This window comes from Perissodus microlepis, chromosome 22 (genome assembly GCF_051167445.1).
Source record: "Perissodus microlepis isolate ML-2025 ecotype Zambia chromosome 22, ASM5116744v1, whole genome shotgun sequence".
In the NCBI taxonomy this organism is placed as follows: Eukaryota; Metazoa; Chordata; class Actinopteri; order Cichliformes; family Cichlidae; genus Perissodus; species Perissodus microlepis.
In genome coordinates this window covers 21,372,865-21,389,948 of record NC_140481.1, presented here as the reverse complement: position 1 = coordinate 21,389,948, position 17,084 = coordinate 21,372,865, and the positions used below count along the sequence as shown (strand labels likewise).

The following is a 17,084-nucleotide window of genomic DNA, read 5'->3' as shown; positions in this document are numbered from 1 at the left end:
ACTGTACAATATAAAGCGCCGTGAGGCAACTGTTGTTGAGATTAGGCGCTATATAAATAAAATTGAATTGAATTGAACATCCAAATGAATCAGAGAAGGCTTGGAAGAAAGTGTGGTGGTCAGATGAAACCAAAATTGAACTCGTCTACCATCAATTTGACCTGCTGTGTTTGGAGGAAGAAAAATGTTGAGTATGACCCAAAGAACACCACCCCTACAATCAAGCACAGAGGTAGAAGCATTATGCTTTGGGACTGGTTTTCCAGCAAAAGAATTACCCAAAATATACCAAGGCAATTAATACTAATGGCTACCGAAGATGCACATTAAGCTCATGGAGCAATCTCGCCAGTCCCCAGAAAACCTGTGGAACCTGACACTTCAAGAAAACAGAGCCCTGATAATCTTACTTTCTGAGTCTGATGGACATTATTAAAACCATGGACTTCATGTTCTATTCGGACCAATGGAACCAAGGGTCAAATTTTCATAGACTTCTGTACAACTGGAAAACCAGAAGAGTCGCCCCCTGCTGGCATTTGAAAAAGAATGCATGTCTGCCAATTAGCTGCAGAGCCACTTTACTCCAAACTATACCAATGCTCTGGAAAAGCCTCACAGGTAACCACAAAAAACAAAATTCTATGCTAATGCATCCATTAGTTATTAAAGCTCAAAGGGGTGGGGCCAACACTGCTTAAATACTGCTGCGGTTAAAAATAATCACAAGAAAGTCATTCTGGTTTTCTCAAAAACATCTTTTTTTTTTTATTTTCACATGAAAAGTTTTCACATTTATCATATTTATCAAACAGGCTTTTTATAGAATCTATAATATATTTATATGTACACATATTATACATTTCTCTTACTTACACATGTACAAAATTAGGTAACAAGAATTCAGATAAAAAAAGACTGACTTCAATGGTAGTCATACACTGTTGTGCTTTGTTGAATCAAGCCAGCCTGTCAGGTGAAGATGTGCTTGGCAACTGGGTTTGATGCTGTGTCTCGTCTGTTGTGAACTGGTGACTATAACTTTTTTTTTCTCCTTTTTTTTTTTTTTTTTTTTTTTAATTGCTCTAAACTAAAACTAAATAGCTGATTGCCCCACTTTGTGTTTGCTTGTTTTCCAGTCGGGGTGGAAAGCACCATGACACACAGGGGTGAGTCCTGCGCTAAAAAAGAAAGATTTAATACCAGCCCCTTGTGTCAGACAGTTTTAACCATTGCGAGGCGAGATCCAACAAACAGAGAAGTCCTGCCTCTCTGCGGTTCACACAACATCTCAGTGTTTCTTTTGGCAGAAAAAAAAACAACAACATTTGTCTCAACACGCTTTCAATCAAACGCTGCACAGCTTACACACATTCTCCTGTTCTCAATTAAACGCGCACATATTGCCTTTCACACAAATACTACCTCCACCGGGGGCCCTCCCCATCGGCAACAGTAAACATTTCATTTTGTGAGCACATGGTATATACAGTAAAACGTCTCAGCCGCAAATGTTATAAATTATCTTCACAGAATGTACACGTAACATGATTCAACGTAGTGTTTCCATGTGTTACAGAGCGTCTGATGATTGTGTGTGTGTGTGTGTGTGTGTTTGAATTAAGCACTGTTTTAAATGGAGTGTATGTTGATGTGCAGTATTAGTGCTACAGTATATAAGCACATGGTCTGCGAAGGAATGGTGGTCATGAGAACAACTTTTGTGTCTGTTAATGCTACATTAAGAGAACGTAATCACCTGGGACAGCAAGGTCACGCAATACCGTTACAATAACAATACAACAAATAGTACACAGTACTCAGGGTGGAATAGTGTACAAGTTGGAGAGATGACTGATCTTTGGCTCAAAAGGCTTGAGATTACTTTTTATTTTCTTCCTTTCTTGTTTCTTTAAATGCTGACTCCCTGTCCCCCATGTCAGTATAAAATTCAAAGTTGGTTAACTTGGTGTCGTAGCTCCTGATTGTCCTTCAGCCACTTCAGGTTCCTCTTCAACTTCTTTCTTCTCTCTTGCAGGGAAGTCCTCCAGAGCGGTTGGTTTGATGGGGGAGCCCCAAATAGCACAAATCAAGGAGAGCTTTGTCTTTCCAGAAAAATACTGTCATCTTTTGGACAAAAAAATAATAAGACAAAGCACAAGTACTTGTCTCAAACGCTCAAAGTTGCTCAGCACATGTTGTGCAAGCGAGTCCATCTGTACTCTGCAAGCTTCAAAAGTCTCTCCCTGCGGCCAGCACTGGGCATGTTTTTTTTTTAAGTCAGTGGTTTTCAACCCCACGGACTGTCTTCATTGTAGTCTCTGAAAAAAAATCCCCCCCCCCCCCCCCCCCAAAAAAACCCCCCCCCAAAAAAAGTCTGCCAACAGAAATCCTTTTTATGTATTCTCAGTGCAACAAAAACAGTAACGAAAATGGGACTAGCACTGAGAGGATTGAGAGGGATGTAGCTGCCGCTGCGGAGTTTGTCCGTACACTTTTCTGAACATCTGGCAGGATAACCACCGGGTCATCTGCTTGAGGATAGGAGACAAAGAAAACACATTAGTACCATAAATTTACATAAACCCCAAATGTACCTGGATTGTTTTAGGGTCAGGGATAATTAGATAGGACACGGGGTTGGGCTACATACCTGCAGGCAGCCTGTTGGATGGGTTGTGAACCCCGCCACCGGCTCCAACTGCAGTCCCACCTGTGCCCCCTTTAGCCACTCTGGCCTCTTGAGAGCCTGGGGAAAAAAAAGGCCATCAATCATTCTGTCTTGCAATAGCCTAAAACACGACTGTTAGAGGTGACTGTACTGCTTTCCTTTCATCCAAGAGGGTGGTCAAAAACTTACCATCTGCGGCTATGACGTCCACCCTCAGCCTCAGGCACTCTTGGCCATGGTGGTGCAAAGGTTTGGCTGCAGGGAAGAAGAAAGAAACAAAACAGGCGTTAACATCCTTACTAATACACTTATCCTCTCTTGGCCCCTTAATCCACCTTAATGCACGCGCGCATACAAACACTGACACACAAACCCTTGGCAACAGAAAAACAACGGTACAAAGCCCTGGGAAGCCATCTGTGATCAGGCAGAGTGTGTCTTGTCCTGCCATTTATCTAATTACAACCATGGCCAGGGTGACAACATTGCCTGTGCTTTGTGGTCAGTTTACAGCAAGGCTAGTATTGCATAAAACTTGGCAAAGTGAGCCAGCGCCCCAGTTTTCAAAGAGCTGGCCACTGAGCTGCAGCTTATCACACCTGGTACACAAACATGCAAACGCCACCCAGGTCACACTTTGTTGCAAAAGTAAGATTCCTGTGAATCAGGGATAATTAGATGGATTGACATGAAGTTTTTTTTTTATCATTTCCAGGCAACGAGCTGCAATGACCTTAAGATTAAAAGATTTTTTTCCAAGTGAAATGTCTCAAAAAGACGTCCATGTTTATTTTAGCATGAATTAGGATAACTTTAAGGATCGCTTAGCATTAGTGTCTAGCATCTAGTCATCATTACATAAGTACCACATTTCTATGACTGACTTTGTGTCATGCAAAACATCCAAAAGCTAATATGTTGAACAGGAAAACGCTGTCAATTTGAAGAGTTGGCATGTAGTTCCAAGAACATTTATCTTGGCTGCATGCTCCCTGTGTTATTAGAAAATAAGTTTAACTAGGAACTAGGACAGGATCCGTGACACTTACAGATATAGTAGTAGCTCTCTCCTTGGCGAAACTCCTTTCCCAGGGTGAAAGGAGTAAAACGCTGGAATTTTTCAGAGAACTTCTCAGGAGCGTGAGGGGCAAATGGATGACTGCACTCCCAGCGCATCTGGTCATACGACTGCGGCTTGCAGTTGTCGTAGTCCTCCCGCTCCACCATGTAGAGCACGTATCGCTCAGCATCCATCGATGGCACCTCACCCTGCGGGTAATGGGGGCAGACGATGTCCAGGTAGTCATTAAGCTTCACCTCCACAGCATAGTCGACCCGCTGAAACCTGTCGGGATGAGGGAGAGGAGGCAGGTTACGCAAGTGGCAGGAGACTGATAACCGTGCTTATAGCATCGGAGCAGTAATAAATATAAGCCTCAAAACCTCTGATTATATATTGATCGGCTACACGCCGGTATTCAACAGGGAAATCAGAGGAAAGACTGTTAGGTCTAGGAATGGGAGATAGAGAGCAAAAGAAAGAAAGAATGTTTGTATGAGAGGATGTATATGCGTGTTCAGGTGGAATGAAGAAGGAAAACGCGATAAGGGGAAAAAGTGATCTGCAGAGGACACGCCCATAAATATGGATGAACGGGAGGCCAGTGTAGCTGATGCTGCTGTGCTGAGAGTTAGCACCGAGTGCACATTGATCCCGTGTCTCCCTGGAGTTGAATGATGTTTACCGAGAAACATTAGTAGTCAGTTAGCCCGTCAACACAGAAGATGAGTATTGACATCTGCAGGCTACATGCACACACAAACAAACACACACAGGTAGAGCAGCAGAATGCATAATGACAGAGAAAGTGGAAACACACCTGAGTTTGCGAGCGATAGAGACAAGAATATAAATAAAGGTCACATACAACTCAATCTAAAAAAAAAAAGCTTAAGGATAGACAAACTATAACTGGGGTAGCAAAAGGAAATGGCAAAAGCATCTGCCACAGGATAAGACAGACTAAGGCAAAGTGGAATTTCTGAACCAATCTTAATGATTTAAGAAATTATGGCTGTTGCATCTCCTCACTTGTTTCAGGACACACTTCAAAAGTCAGCATCTGTGATGGTCTGATGGTGTCTTAGTGCACACAGCAGGGGTAACCTAAACATCTAGCAAAGCGCCATCATGGCTGAACAATAAACAGAGCTTTTAAAGAAACATGTGCTCCCATGTTCCTTTTCATGAAAGCTCTAGCTGATTTCAGCAAGAAAAACCACATTGTGTACATATTCCAGCAGCATAGCTCAGTAGTAAGAAAAATTAGGGGGCTGAGGAGGGGTAAATTGGCTAGATTGCAGTTCGGCCTGGTCACCGCATTTTGAAAAGAAAAAAAAAAAATGGCAAATGAGGCCCCAAATTGTTGAGCAGCTGAATTTGAGAATAGTACAAAAACACAGATATCCCTCAGCTCTAAAACTCTTACAACACTTCATAGATGATACGTGACAGCGGTAGCAGTAAAGACCCACCTGCCACAATTTGTTCGAGGCAAGTTGTTGGCATCAAATTAAAAAAACAAAACAATAAATGCCCCAAGTTTCAACATCCGATATGTTGTCTTGATTCATTTTCTAAATAAATGCAGGTGATTTACAAATCATTGTCGTCTCTTCTTGCTTACATTTTACACCGCGTCCCCGCTTTTTTTGAGAACAGGGCTGTATGTCTTAACCCACTCATTAGGGTCAGATAGATAGGCACAGATACAACATGAGTCTGGTGACAGTCTGTAACTGTCTTCCACCACACTCCCTCTCATTACAAATACAGATAGAGACAGTCAGACTGTCTGCCTCCCCCTTCAACCCTCCCTTCACTCTTCCACCCTCTCCACCCTTTTTACTATGGTCCTTAAGTAAACTAAACTTCCCAGCTCCTCTTAGAGCTGGCTCAAAAAAGCACTTACATAAAAAGCATCATTTTAGTCTGCTTCACATGTGCGCACATAAACACTGATTATTGCAGAAAGCTTAGACTACTTAAAGAACAATTTAGAATACTTTGGTGCAGTTTCATTTGGCCTTATCTCAACTGTCCATGAGTCCTTCGCCCTCAGGGGGATACCATCAGAGATATTATGAGGTTGTCTCCAGGGAATTGTCACTGAAGGTATTTCAGCTTTGTCCCCATCCTCTTGACTCAGTGAGAGCTCCAGGGGCGGCTCAGCCAAAGCCATCTATCACCAGCCTGAAGCGGTAGCTGACCACAAGCAACACACACACACACACGCACACACACACAAAATCACACTCACTTCACAGTAATTCCCATCTATCAACAACCTAAAGCTGTAGCTACCTACTATTTACACCCACTGAACCCACACAGGCAGACACACATCTCCTCCCATGGTACTGAGCTCGATGCCTATCAGTTTACCGTCTCCTACTGTTCTGGATCGCCAGGGGTTCCCTGAGAGTAGATGAAATTTGACAGACTTAAATATTTTTACAACACACAGGGCGAATGTGTGTGTAATATAGAGTTTTGTTGCTTTTGCAACGAATATACGCATAGTTTGACAGCCTTTCGACACTAACCCTAAAGAGAGATAGCTAACTGACTGCTGTTTAATCAGATCTACAGATCTCAAGGAGTTATGAGCTCCCAAAAGCCCGTGGGGTGTTAAACTGACACCAGTGATGGCATTTCTTTCCTAAAGCAGGCTTTTCTTTGGGAATTCTGGCTTTTATCAACCCACCACCTCCACCCACTCCTTAAATGTAACAAGTAGCATTTGGGGAGTTTGTGTTTGTGTGACAAGGTCCATATGTGTGACTAACGATCAAAGTGCACAGGCCCTGGCTCCAGTTGCTCGTTAGCTGGTGTTGTTGTTTGTTGCCAGGGGTCTCCCTGGTACCCCCTTGATAAAAGGATAGACACAGTGGCTCCAAACTGTGGGCTCTGACTCCTACTACCCCTCTGGCTCCCTTCCCCCATCCCTTTGCCTCTCTCTGCCTGACTGCATGCCATCAATACTGATGGCCAGATAAGCCAGAAACACGGGCCCATTAGAAACCAAGCATCTTTTTTAGCGGACCAATGAAACTTCCATCTTGCCAACAAGTTCCAGCCAACTTTCGGTGGGGAGAGGAATAATTATAATTTTGCTACGGAGCAGGCAGCTTAGTGCTTATCTGCAGTTTGCCTGCCATGCTCTGTTTACCAGATTGCTGTTAAAGTGTTTTTTCCCCATGCCGCTTTCAATTCCAGCCGAATCGATAACACTATTGAACAAACACCGTTGTTCTCTGCTTTTGCCTGACAGAGTTATCAGCCCACTGCACACCCTGAGCACACACACACGCGCACACTAACAAACTCCCTATAGCCAGTCCCTCCCTGACCTCTAGTCCTGATTACAAACAGGTTGTAGTATGGTCCCAATGTGTTCATTAGAAAGGAGGTTGAAGGGGGTGCAATTAAAACACAAAAAAAGGGTATTAAAGTCGCCCTAGAAGGGGGTAATTATGTCCTCCCTCTCCCCACTTCCCAGCCCCTGCAGGCTTGAGAGTGCGGGGTGATGAATAGACGTGGGCGAAGGGGGTGGGTCAAAGGGCTTGAATTGGGAATGGCTTTTGAAGTCTCACCCAGTAAATGTTTCTATGTGAGTGCTACTGTTGCTCTATCAATGCCACCGTTTCATACAGTGTTTCTATTCACAGTGTGCCCGCACTGATGGAGTGCTTCACTTAGCAGGGAGAACCGCCACTGAAAACGCACCAGGGGATGTTGGCTAGTGCCTTTTATTAATGGCAAATAGTTTTAATTGTCCTGCTGCCTTTTGTTCACCCCCCAACGCCTCAGCACTGAAACGTTCCACATCATCAGCTTAATTAACTGATTGCGGTAACGCACTTCAAAGAGAGCTTTGGCCCCTGTGTCACACAGTTTAACAACAAAGTCAAACCATGCCACCTTCACTTTAGCAAACAAAATCCTCTCACTTTCAGCCTTCCCCAGTGTGTGTCCCTTGTTATTTCCCTCCTCCAGATTGTCTCCCTCTCTGAGTCAATAAGGCTGTTTTGGTTTATTCCCATTGTTTTTTCCCAGGATGCCTTTTAATGCCAGTGATACCCGAAGCCTCAGTAAACTCAGCATGGAGTAGCAGAGTAGTACTCTCTACTTACGGATGATCTGTGGAGTTATGGCAGATATGCAACAAGGATTGTGTGCAAGTGTCTGTCTCAGCCTGATACATTCAAGTCAAGGATTGTTTATGTCTGAGTAGGTGTGCGTGTGTGTGTTGCTGTTCTGGTGCTCTGGGGAACCTGGGAGTGTGTTTCAGTGGCGATAAGGTGGATAATAAATGCTAATAATGAACAGAGATGATAGCGAGGGAATGCCAAGTGGTCACAGGTTGCTCCTTACCACTCTTCCTCCTCTTCTGAGAAGGAATTCCTAATTTATTGGAGCCTTTTCAGGAAACTTCAGGAGTCTAATCTCTTCTTTAATCTCTCTGGCCTGCATTTTGCTTTCTTGTCTACCTCTATCCCCTTCTTTCATCCATCCATCACCCTCTCATCTCTGCACTCTCTCACCCTGTGGAATGTCAGAGCTCTGAGGCGAAGAAGCTGCGGCGCGGATCAAAGGTCGGACACTTGCCAAGTCAGCACCGGAGAATTTTCTACATGGACAGTCAGCAAGAAGGGTCTTTAAGCATTTTAAATTCTACAGACGGATAATGGGAATTAATCTCTGTAAAGATTCATTCAAATCTATTCTAAAGTCCATAAAGGTCATTGTAGAACAAACTACACAGATCTCACTACAGCTTCCAAAAAGAGTTCCTGTCTTCTTAACCCACTGTCTCTCAGAGCTTCATACAGTCACCCTAACCACATAAACAAGATTATTTTCCGTAACGGATGACTGAACCGGAATGTGGGGACCACCTAATTGGCTCGCCCAAGCCTGGATTATTGGGTGGAGCAGTGGCTGAACTGAGGTCCATTCATCAGCACCAGACCCTACTTAATACAGGGGCTTAGACTGGACAGCGAGGCCCAGAGCAGGGAATGACGGCTGGGGACAGAGTAAGGGGTGAGACAGGCAGGGTGGAGCTTTTTTCCCCACTCCCACATCTATTGTTCTCACATAGAGAAGGGGTATTATGGCTTTTCACTGAAGATTTGGAGTTCAAAAAAGACACATTGTCTATGTATAGCTATATGTGTGTGTGGGTGTGTGCAAATGTGTCCGTGCAAAAATGGGAACCAAGAGGTGGTATCAGAATGCTGAAAGAAACTGGGAGTACTTTTTTTCAAGATAAATCCCTCAAAACCACATGACTCCATGACAGGTGAAGCTTTTTCCAGATCCAAACTTAGCTGAGTTAAGCGGGACTGTTTAATGTTATTGCTCGGATTCTTCTTGTTTCATCCATCTACCTACCCATTCATCCATCAACGTCAGCCGACCCTTCCCACTCCCTGTCTAGCTCTCAACACTCAATAAGCAAACCAGATCCTAGTGTCAACTCTGTCACTCCCCCCACTCAGACCTTCTGCACCAATCGCAGCCTTTTCTGGTGGTATTCCAACTATGCAGCTCTCTGACCCACCGTTTGCATAGCCAAGCACAATGTGATGTGGGTATGCAGGGGTCATCATAGAAACAAATATGATCCAACCCCGTTAACATAATATTCCAGCCTTCATTCTTTGCACCGTGTGACTTTTCACCATCCATCTCAATCAGCTTTCTCTGGTCTTGTCATTCAACCTTTGTCCGCCCGGTTCATTGGTCATTCTGCCGGCGTACTTTGCTGACCTAGCTGAGCTCCTTTTGCCACCCAGCGAAGAGACAAAGCTTTAAGTTCAGCAGAGAAATAATTGGCCGACTCCACTGCACTAAGGAGGGTTAGATGAATACATATGCTCTTTCCAGCTGCCTTATACTGTCCCCTGAGCCATTTGTATCTTATAAGGGCCAAAGCAGAAAGGTCATCTCTGACATCACATTTCTCAGCAGGCAAATATCTGTATAAGAAAATCGATTTTGCAAGATTGATTTTTTTCAATGAAATAAAACTTTCATGTTTAATGTTTTTTTTTCCTCCTGTAAAAACAATCACAGATTGTAACTTAATGAATTCCAGTGAGAATTAACAATATGCGAGTACAGGCAAAAACCCCTTTAATTAAATGGTAGCTCTTGCTTATGACGTCAAGTAGAAATTATGGTAATACAGCTGACCTGCAGGGGTGGCGATAGTTGCTGTGCAGACAAGTTTACACACTACATCTAGACCTTTAACAAACAGGCCCAAAAAAGAAGGAAAAACAAAAAAGTTACACAATAGCTGATATTTACACAACAAAAACAACCACAATGGTTCATTTCAGAGATAATATCCGACTCTTTCTGGCCAATTCTTCCTCAATCAAACACATCGTGCACTGAATGCCACCAGGAATTGACAAACAAGTCTGAAGGACAGACGCACGTACACAGACATAATCTCTGGCTCAGACACATCTAATAAAGAGAGTGCGAGGTCTGTTCGCAATTGTAATTGCAACATAATCATAAATCTGTGTACTAATGGAGCTTTTCTTCCTCCTTGGTTTTATGTGTGGGACTGAACACTTGTAAAGCAGAGCAGATTGGAGCAGCATAGCGGGAAGGTGCAGGGGAAGTCTGGTGTGTAGATAAGAAAGAAGCATGAGGACGGGCAGAGGGCAGAAACACTGGCCGAGGTCAAACGAGGTGAAACTGATCAGAGGAGAATCCCAAATAGAGACATGCAGCGATTTGACAGCAGGGCGGGGATAGGAGGCAGATCCCAAATCATCCTTTTGGCTTGAAAGTTGGAACACAAACCCTAATTAAACAATTAATCCCTGCTCAGTTATTTACTCTAAATGTGTTCATTCTAATGTGAGCCTGGGAAATTCAATCAGCTCCTTTATCCAGACCTTTAAACCCTTGCGTGTGCTGGTGTGTGAGAAATGTATTGTTTATTGTGCAGACAGGATACGCTGTTTTCCCGGGAAAAACGTAACCAGGAAGCGCAACACTTCGCAGGAGACACACAGCAGACAGCGTGCAGACTTTAGTAACACCAACATCACGCCTGCGGGAAGTTAAAACCTTTGGCCCGATTCACTATCTAGCTCAGTCAATAAAACAAGCCCTCCTGTTCTGACTCTGCAAGAACAAGTGAGCTGGAAGGAAAAGAAGAACCTTATCAATGTGATCACTGAGGTAAAATTTTATTATGATTGCAGACTGTAAAGATGGGAATCATCAACACACTTGAGTGGTCACTGAACCCAAAAGAGGTGATTACCATCTGCCTGACGAGGCAGCATTTTTTTTCCAGATTGAATGCACCAGACAGATTACAAAGCCAGATTAAGAGTGGTGAGAGGGGAGGGGGGCGGACACTTTGAGAGAAATATGGAGACCAACTAAAGGGAAGGGGGAGGGGAAGGGGGTTAAAGCTGGATTAGGATTTGAAAAGTGAAGTGTTCTGGATGTATATGAGAAAAGAAAAAAAAAAGATTTTAATTCATTTAAATTGGAAACTGCAAACATCTCATATATATTGCCCCCACCAAATCACACCAGTGGACTAGCCAGTCTTATGTTTCATCTCTCAAACATGGATGCACCCACACAGACACTTTTACTTACTCCTACACATACACTTCTGTGTTTTCTCCTTCTCATTTCTCTCCTTTAATAACTTGAGCTCTCAAACAGGCTCCACCATTTCCACTGTTAAGCAAGACGTTCAAGAGGGGCACGTTAAAAGGCCGAAATGAGAGCGAAAAGAGTTTTGCTGGGAAGACTGGAGTGGCCTTTCTTAAGGAAGTAGAAGAAGGAAGCTTTAAAGGTAAAGTGCAAAGTGTGTGTATGTGTGAGTGGGGGGGTTCTTTTTCCCTGAAGGAAAGGGCAAAGTGCCTTGTGACGGCTCGCTGTGGGTGCCAAGAATGATAAAAAAAAAATAAAATAAAATAAAAAAAAAATTCCACACCTCTTACCATGCTTCCCTCCTTCTCCCCTTCTCTGAGAACCAGAGCTGGAGGTGAGGAAATAATAGACTGAAAAGGGACAGCTTGTAAAGTTGAGATAAAAGCTGGTGAAGGAGTGAAGGGGACCGAAAAGACAGGAGAGGGAAGAAAGAGAGTTTCCCAGAGGCAGAGCCACGGCTGTGTGAAGAGGGGCTGGCCTGAGTGGCAGCCAGTATTCAGGGACCACCGACGTGACAGAATGACTGACAGATTGATAGAGGCCGTGCCACTTCATCACATAGCGAACTCTGACCCTCGATCAGTCACACCAGTTACTATTCTCTTTCTGTGGCCCACCGTGAAGAGCAAGCCCCAATTTGTATGGGGAGCATCACAAAAAAGCCACATTGACCGGATAAAAACCGAGAAAATGCTTCATGCGGGTGAAACATACCTTAAATAACTTTCGTGTGAGCCAGCAGGAAGCAAGCTCAGTTTAACGAAGGAACGGTGAGCTGAAACTACTTGGAAACGCAGCTAACCCAAAATCAAACAGCTGTTCTGAAAATCACTTCAGAATTATAAGAGATTAGTTAAAAGACTTTTTTAAGATCAAACGTGTATGTGAGCGTGCCATGAAACGGTTAACAAATTCACAGAGCCCACAGAACCAGGCTGCAGAGGGAACCTGGCCAAGAAGAGGGGGAGGGAGGTGCCAGAGAGAGGGAGAGACAGGTACAAAGCAGAGGAGGAGGTGGGGGTGGTGGAGGTGGTGGTCCTCTCATGCTCTGTCAACAGGGAAAAGGGAAAAGGAAGTAAGAAGCACTGAAAGAGCAGATTATTGCCTCACATCGAAGTTGTAGAGTCCAGAGGGCTCCTGGGCCGATGTCAACATCAATCCCAAATGTGTAGCTCGTGTGTGTGTGTGTGAGTCACTTGAATCTGGCGATGCTGTGTATGTGAGTAAGCTTATGTACAGACACTCCCTTTACAAAAAACACACACTGGCATGCCGGGACCAAAGCTGAACGCTGGTGAGCCTCTTTCTGGCAGTCAAACCTGGCTGGTGATTAAACTGTTGCTAATCAGAAACAAAGGTCGCAAATATGCCAGCAAGCAAAAAGGTCACGAACACAAACACACACAGTAGGAGATTTTGTTGTGCTGAAACATAAAAAGTAGTCCTTAGGTACAGGCAGATATGACCTTGGAAGTCTTGGAAGTCAGCAGGCCCCAAGCTGTGCACACAAACATGTTAGGAAGGGAAACTGTGCAAGTGTGTGTGTGTGTGTGTGTGTGTGTGTGTGTGTGTGTGTGTGTGTGTGTGTGTGTGTCTATTGCTAAATCCCTTAACACACCCACATGGGAAAAAAAGGAAATGAGTATATACCACATGGACTAAAGCGATCAATCTCAGATCAATTTGATTAACGATGGCTCTCTGACCAATTGGATGGAACAATTAACCCGGACCAACAAAAAGAAAACACGCTATCAAGTAACAGGTCAAAGGGGAGGGGAGATTGCGGTGAATGATGAAAAGCACCAAATAAAAACTCTCGTGCTTTTTCTGTGAAAACAGGATTAAGAGTAGCTAAAGGGAGAGATTTAGCACAGTCATCTGGAAAAAAAGCAAGTGCAAAAAGACGGATTATCAGTATATATATGGGAATGATCACTGTCATTCCACAGCAGGGACACAGCAGAACGCCTTTCCATCTGGGACTTCATTCTGATTTCCTGTGAAAGGCTTTGTCGTTGTAATTACGGACTTTCTGAGAACAGCAACTGCTGTTTTAACCACAGGGGAAATGAGGAGGGAGAAAGTGGTTGAACGTAAGCTTGTGTGGAAGAACGCTTGAATATACAATATGTGTTTGCCCACCAGAGGGAAAGTGTGTAAGCCCAGCCCTGATTGATTCAGACGGCGTCACTTGGTGCGAATGAACATGCTGGTTTGTGATTGAGGGATTGCCTGCCAGGAGTACCGGTTTGTGCTTGCCCTATCGTGTGTGTGTGTTTGTGTAGGGGTGCATGTAGAGGTTCATCTGTGGAGTGAAAACCTAACCCTCTTCGTACCCCGAGCCATGTCACCCCAGCCATCATCAACCATAATTCTAATTGACCCCCACTTACTCCAAATGGCCCCTAACCCCAACAATTTGAGCTCCAATTTCTCCTCCCTGAGCAATCCATCTCTCTCCCACAGCGTGACCTACTGGGCAGGCCTCAAGTTACCTCCTCTGTCACTGTCATACACCATTATTACTCGTCTTACCACCTGAAATATGAACACCCCTATGTCTCTCTGACAGCCACATAAGAACCCAAGTGATATCTCTTGATTTAGGAGATATGGCAACCTCCCACTCTACTCAGAGGTTAGGACTCAGTGTCAGATGGGGAGGATATTGCAACAGATCTTTCAACACATTCTGCAGTGAGTCAAGCCTGTAAAAATCAACAGGGAAAAAGAAAAATACAACCCTTGCCAGGGAAAAATTGTATCCAAACCCGGGTAGAAGTGCAACTCATGAATACAGACATAAGAGAAGTTTACTGACATGTTTGCTGCACGCACACGCACATACAAAACCACTGTATCCACATGCTGACATGCAGGCAAGATAAAACAAGCAGTATTCAAAGATTAAATGTCCTAAACCTCAGAAACCCGCTGTTTCCTCTACTCCCCCCGCATTTACATTTAAAGCAGCTCTCTTCCCTACTAAGCGTGAACTATTTAACTGCCTCAATATCAGCCCAGAAAGATAAACAGATGGCATAACCTGGTGTAACTAATGCTGCTGTGCAGGTAGGCTACACAGATTGCGAAACGGATTAAATCTGGACAGCTTAAACAAAGAATTACAGGTAAACAACACCACGATAACAGGTTAGAGCTCAGAAAGAGGCGAAGAGGGAAGATACTCCTAACTGTCCCGCATTATCATGACAACAGCAGACAGTCGATTCTATCAGGCGCTCATCACAGGCATCTCGCTGAATATACATAAGCTGCAACTATTCAGCGTGCATCTGAATATAAGATAACGGCTTTGCCAACACTGCAAATGCGGTTAAAAGTGTGTTTGATGCCAAAAGTAAATCAGTTTGTAGAACCGATTAAGAAACAAGAGTGCGCAAAGACGATTCGAAGTGCGCTAAATTAGCGCAAATGGAAAACATATTTACTTTGGGTTTGTGCTGTTCCAGTAGACACTGTGCCGCTCCGCTGAAGCAAACCAGGCGCAGACGCTCCCAACGAAGCCTACAATCCAAACCAAATCCATGGTGGAGAGGAGTGAAGGCGTGCAGAGACGGAACACAACTCAGGTAGGTTGTGCACAAAAAAAGAAAAAAAACCCTAAAAGTTTACCGAAGGAAGCTTATCCGTGAACCTGTTAATTAAAAAACTTAACGCACGCAGCAGATCTGAGAGAAATTTCTGTATATTCGCAAAGGAATAAAAAAAATAAGTGAAGGGAGACTGAGATTACTCGACAAATCCGTAGTGAATGAGAGGTTGAGCTGAGTGGAGGTTGGTTTTGTGAAACGCCCACCTCCGCGTGTCACGCCTCCTATGGCCGAGGAGACCAATCAGAGGGCTGTCCGAGAGAAGCGAGCTGCACAGGTTTCTCTGCAAGTTTGCGTGCTTTGTGTGTGTGTGTGTGTGTGTGTGTGTGTGTGTGTGTCATCACTCCGGCGTGTACAGGGTGTCTGGGTAAACACACAGAGGGTTTGCTGTGATTTATATGCCAGATTTTTTAATCGTAACTTTATTATGCTTCAAGTGTAAAATACATGTCATATGTTGCAGATTTTCGTGCGTCCACGTGCGTCCTAATGTAGCAGCTGTATTCAAATAAATCTGTAATTGATAGCTCTTGTTATAAACTACCAAAAGTCAATGCTTTTGTTCCGTTAGTGGATTGTTATAAACGTGTTGCAAAGCAGGAAAGCGCGTCCTTGAATATGGCTACATCTATAGTGAACTTGCAACAGTATTTCAGTTGTTTAGACTTTTAGCTTGGGCTAACCTGGAAACATGAACAACACATTACATCATAAAATTAATAGTAGTCATGCTGCTACCTCTGCAACTCACTATAAACAAAATCTGTACATTACAGTATCCAAAAGATGATTTTGTGTTTCACTTGCATTCAGTTTTCAACCATCGAATGAGTTGAAATAGTGTGTTTCCTTTCTCATATGTCCTTATCTATCATTGAATTGCAACACCCCTAGCTTGAGAACTCGTTGAGCAACATCTGGTATGTTTTTATAGTGATTCCTCAAACTGTTGCTAGTAGATTTATCTCCAACGGCTCTTCTGCATGATGACAGACATTAATGATGACCATGACTGTGTGATTCCTATCATTACTATAAGGGCTTAAATTTGGGTGTTAGAAAATTTAAAAAAAGAAGAAAAAATAGGAACTAGCTTTCAAACTGTGGATGCCATTTGAATGGTAAAGAGCTCTACATGGCCAAATACAAAGTCTGCAGATTTAACTGGAAGCATGCAACCTTCTTGCTGTCAGTTACACTGCAAATCTTTATTCTCATTTTCTGTTCCATTGACATGGATAATCAGGACCGCGGGCTGCTTGTTCAGCATAGTGAGGCCTTGTTGCCAGAAGGGGTTTTCAAGCCTGCTTCTACTTGACACAGCACTTTATTTGCTATGCCAGATTAGCAGCATAACAGCTTTCAAAACATGAAAAATCTAAATTAAGTCAGGGGGAAAAGGGGATGGGGGGAAACCTTTCGGGATAATGAGTTCAGATGAGAGGATTGATTCCTTTTTTAGGATGTAAATAAGACTTAGGGACAGGATCGGATAAACTCTGCAGGTGTTTGGCTGATTTTTAAGAAAACACAGAAGGAGTGCAGAGGGTGCAGGATACACTCCTGATGTAACCACACTGTAAGACTTAATCTGAAAGGTGTCTCATTCCACAGCATATAAGAGCAGAAGAGTGAAAGAAATTATTGCTTTCTTACAGCCCGTTAAGCTCAGTGCATCTGTGAGGCGAAGCTTTTAAGGTTTTCTGCTTGTGTTTAAACACGCCTCATACAGTTTGGTGTTTAGCCACAAGAAAACGTGGAATTCTAGAAGACTGTAGCTGACAGTTTAACAAGATAATTGATCTGCCAGGTAGACTGCTGAACGCAAATCAACAGTTTATTTGACAGTTTAATTGTCACGGCGCAGATGCATCCCACTCATCTGGCACTCCAAGCAGATTAAAGCACTAATATCTATTTGCATCACCTGTTAACCCAGGTCTGATTCTGTGCTCTGTTGTCCTTCGTCTTTGAATAATCGCCAGTATGAGACACCCACACTGCTATTTTGCTAAGAGGTTTACATAAA

General features: G+C 43.6%; 1 protein-coding gene across 2 annotated transcripts; it reads right to left on the bottom strand.

Moving 5' to 3' along the window:
- Nucleotides 1-2,350: 2,350 nt before the first annotated feature.
- On the bottom strand, nt 2,351-15,233 carry efna1a (ephrin-A1a). Of its 2 annotated transcripts, none has more exons than XM_084919499.1 (5): nt 14,894-15,233; nt 3,721-4,016; nt 2,861-2,926; nt 2,654-2,749; nt 2,351-2,531 (listed from the first exon to the last, which is right to left on the bottom strand). In XM_084919499.1, exons 1-5 carry the CDS (start codon nt 14,989-14,991, stop codon nt 2,407-2,409), a joined length of 681 nt encoding a protein of 226 aa, XP_084775625.1. In that variant the 5' UTR covers nt 14,992-15,233; the 3' UTR covers nt 2,351-2,406. The 2 variants fall into 2 exon arrangements, with proteins under 2 accessions (XP_084775625.1, XP_084775624.1); XM_084919498.1 differs by having other exon boundaries at nt 2,351-2,534; nt 14,894-15,232.
- Nucleotides 15,234-17,084: the final 1,851 nt, after the last annotated feature.

Bases quoted from the DNA above. Each gene is read 5' to 3' on its own strand.
- efna1a (XM_084919498.1), bottom strand. From the start codon at position 14,991: ATGGATTTGGTTTGGATTGTAGGCTTCGTTGGGAGCGTCTGCGCCTGG. The intron at 4,017-14,893 runs GTAAATATGTTT...TCATCCCGACAG, and splicing joins TGGAACAGCACAAACCCAAA to GTTTCAGCGGGTCGACTATG. The intron at 2,927-3,720 runs GTAAGTGTCACG...TCTTCCCTGCAG, and splicing joins AGAGAGCTACTACTATATCT to CCAAACCTTTGCACCACCAT.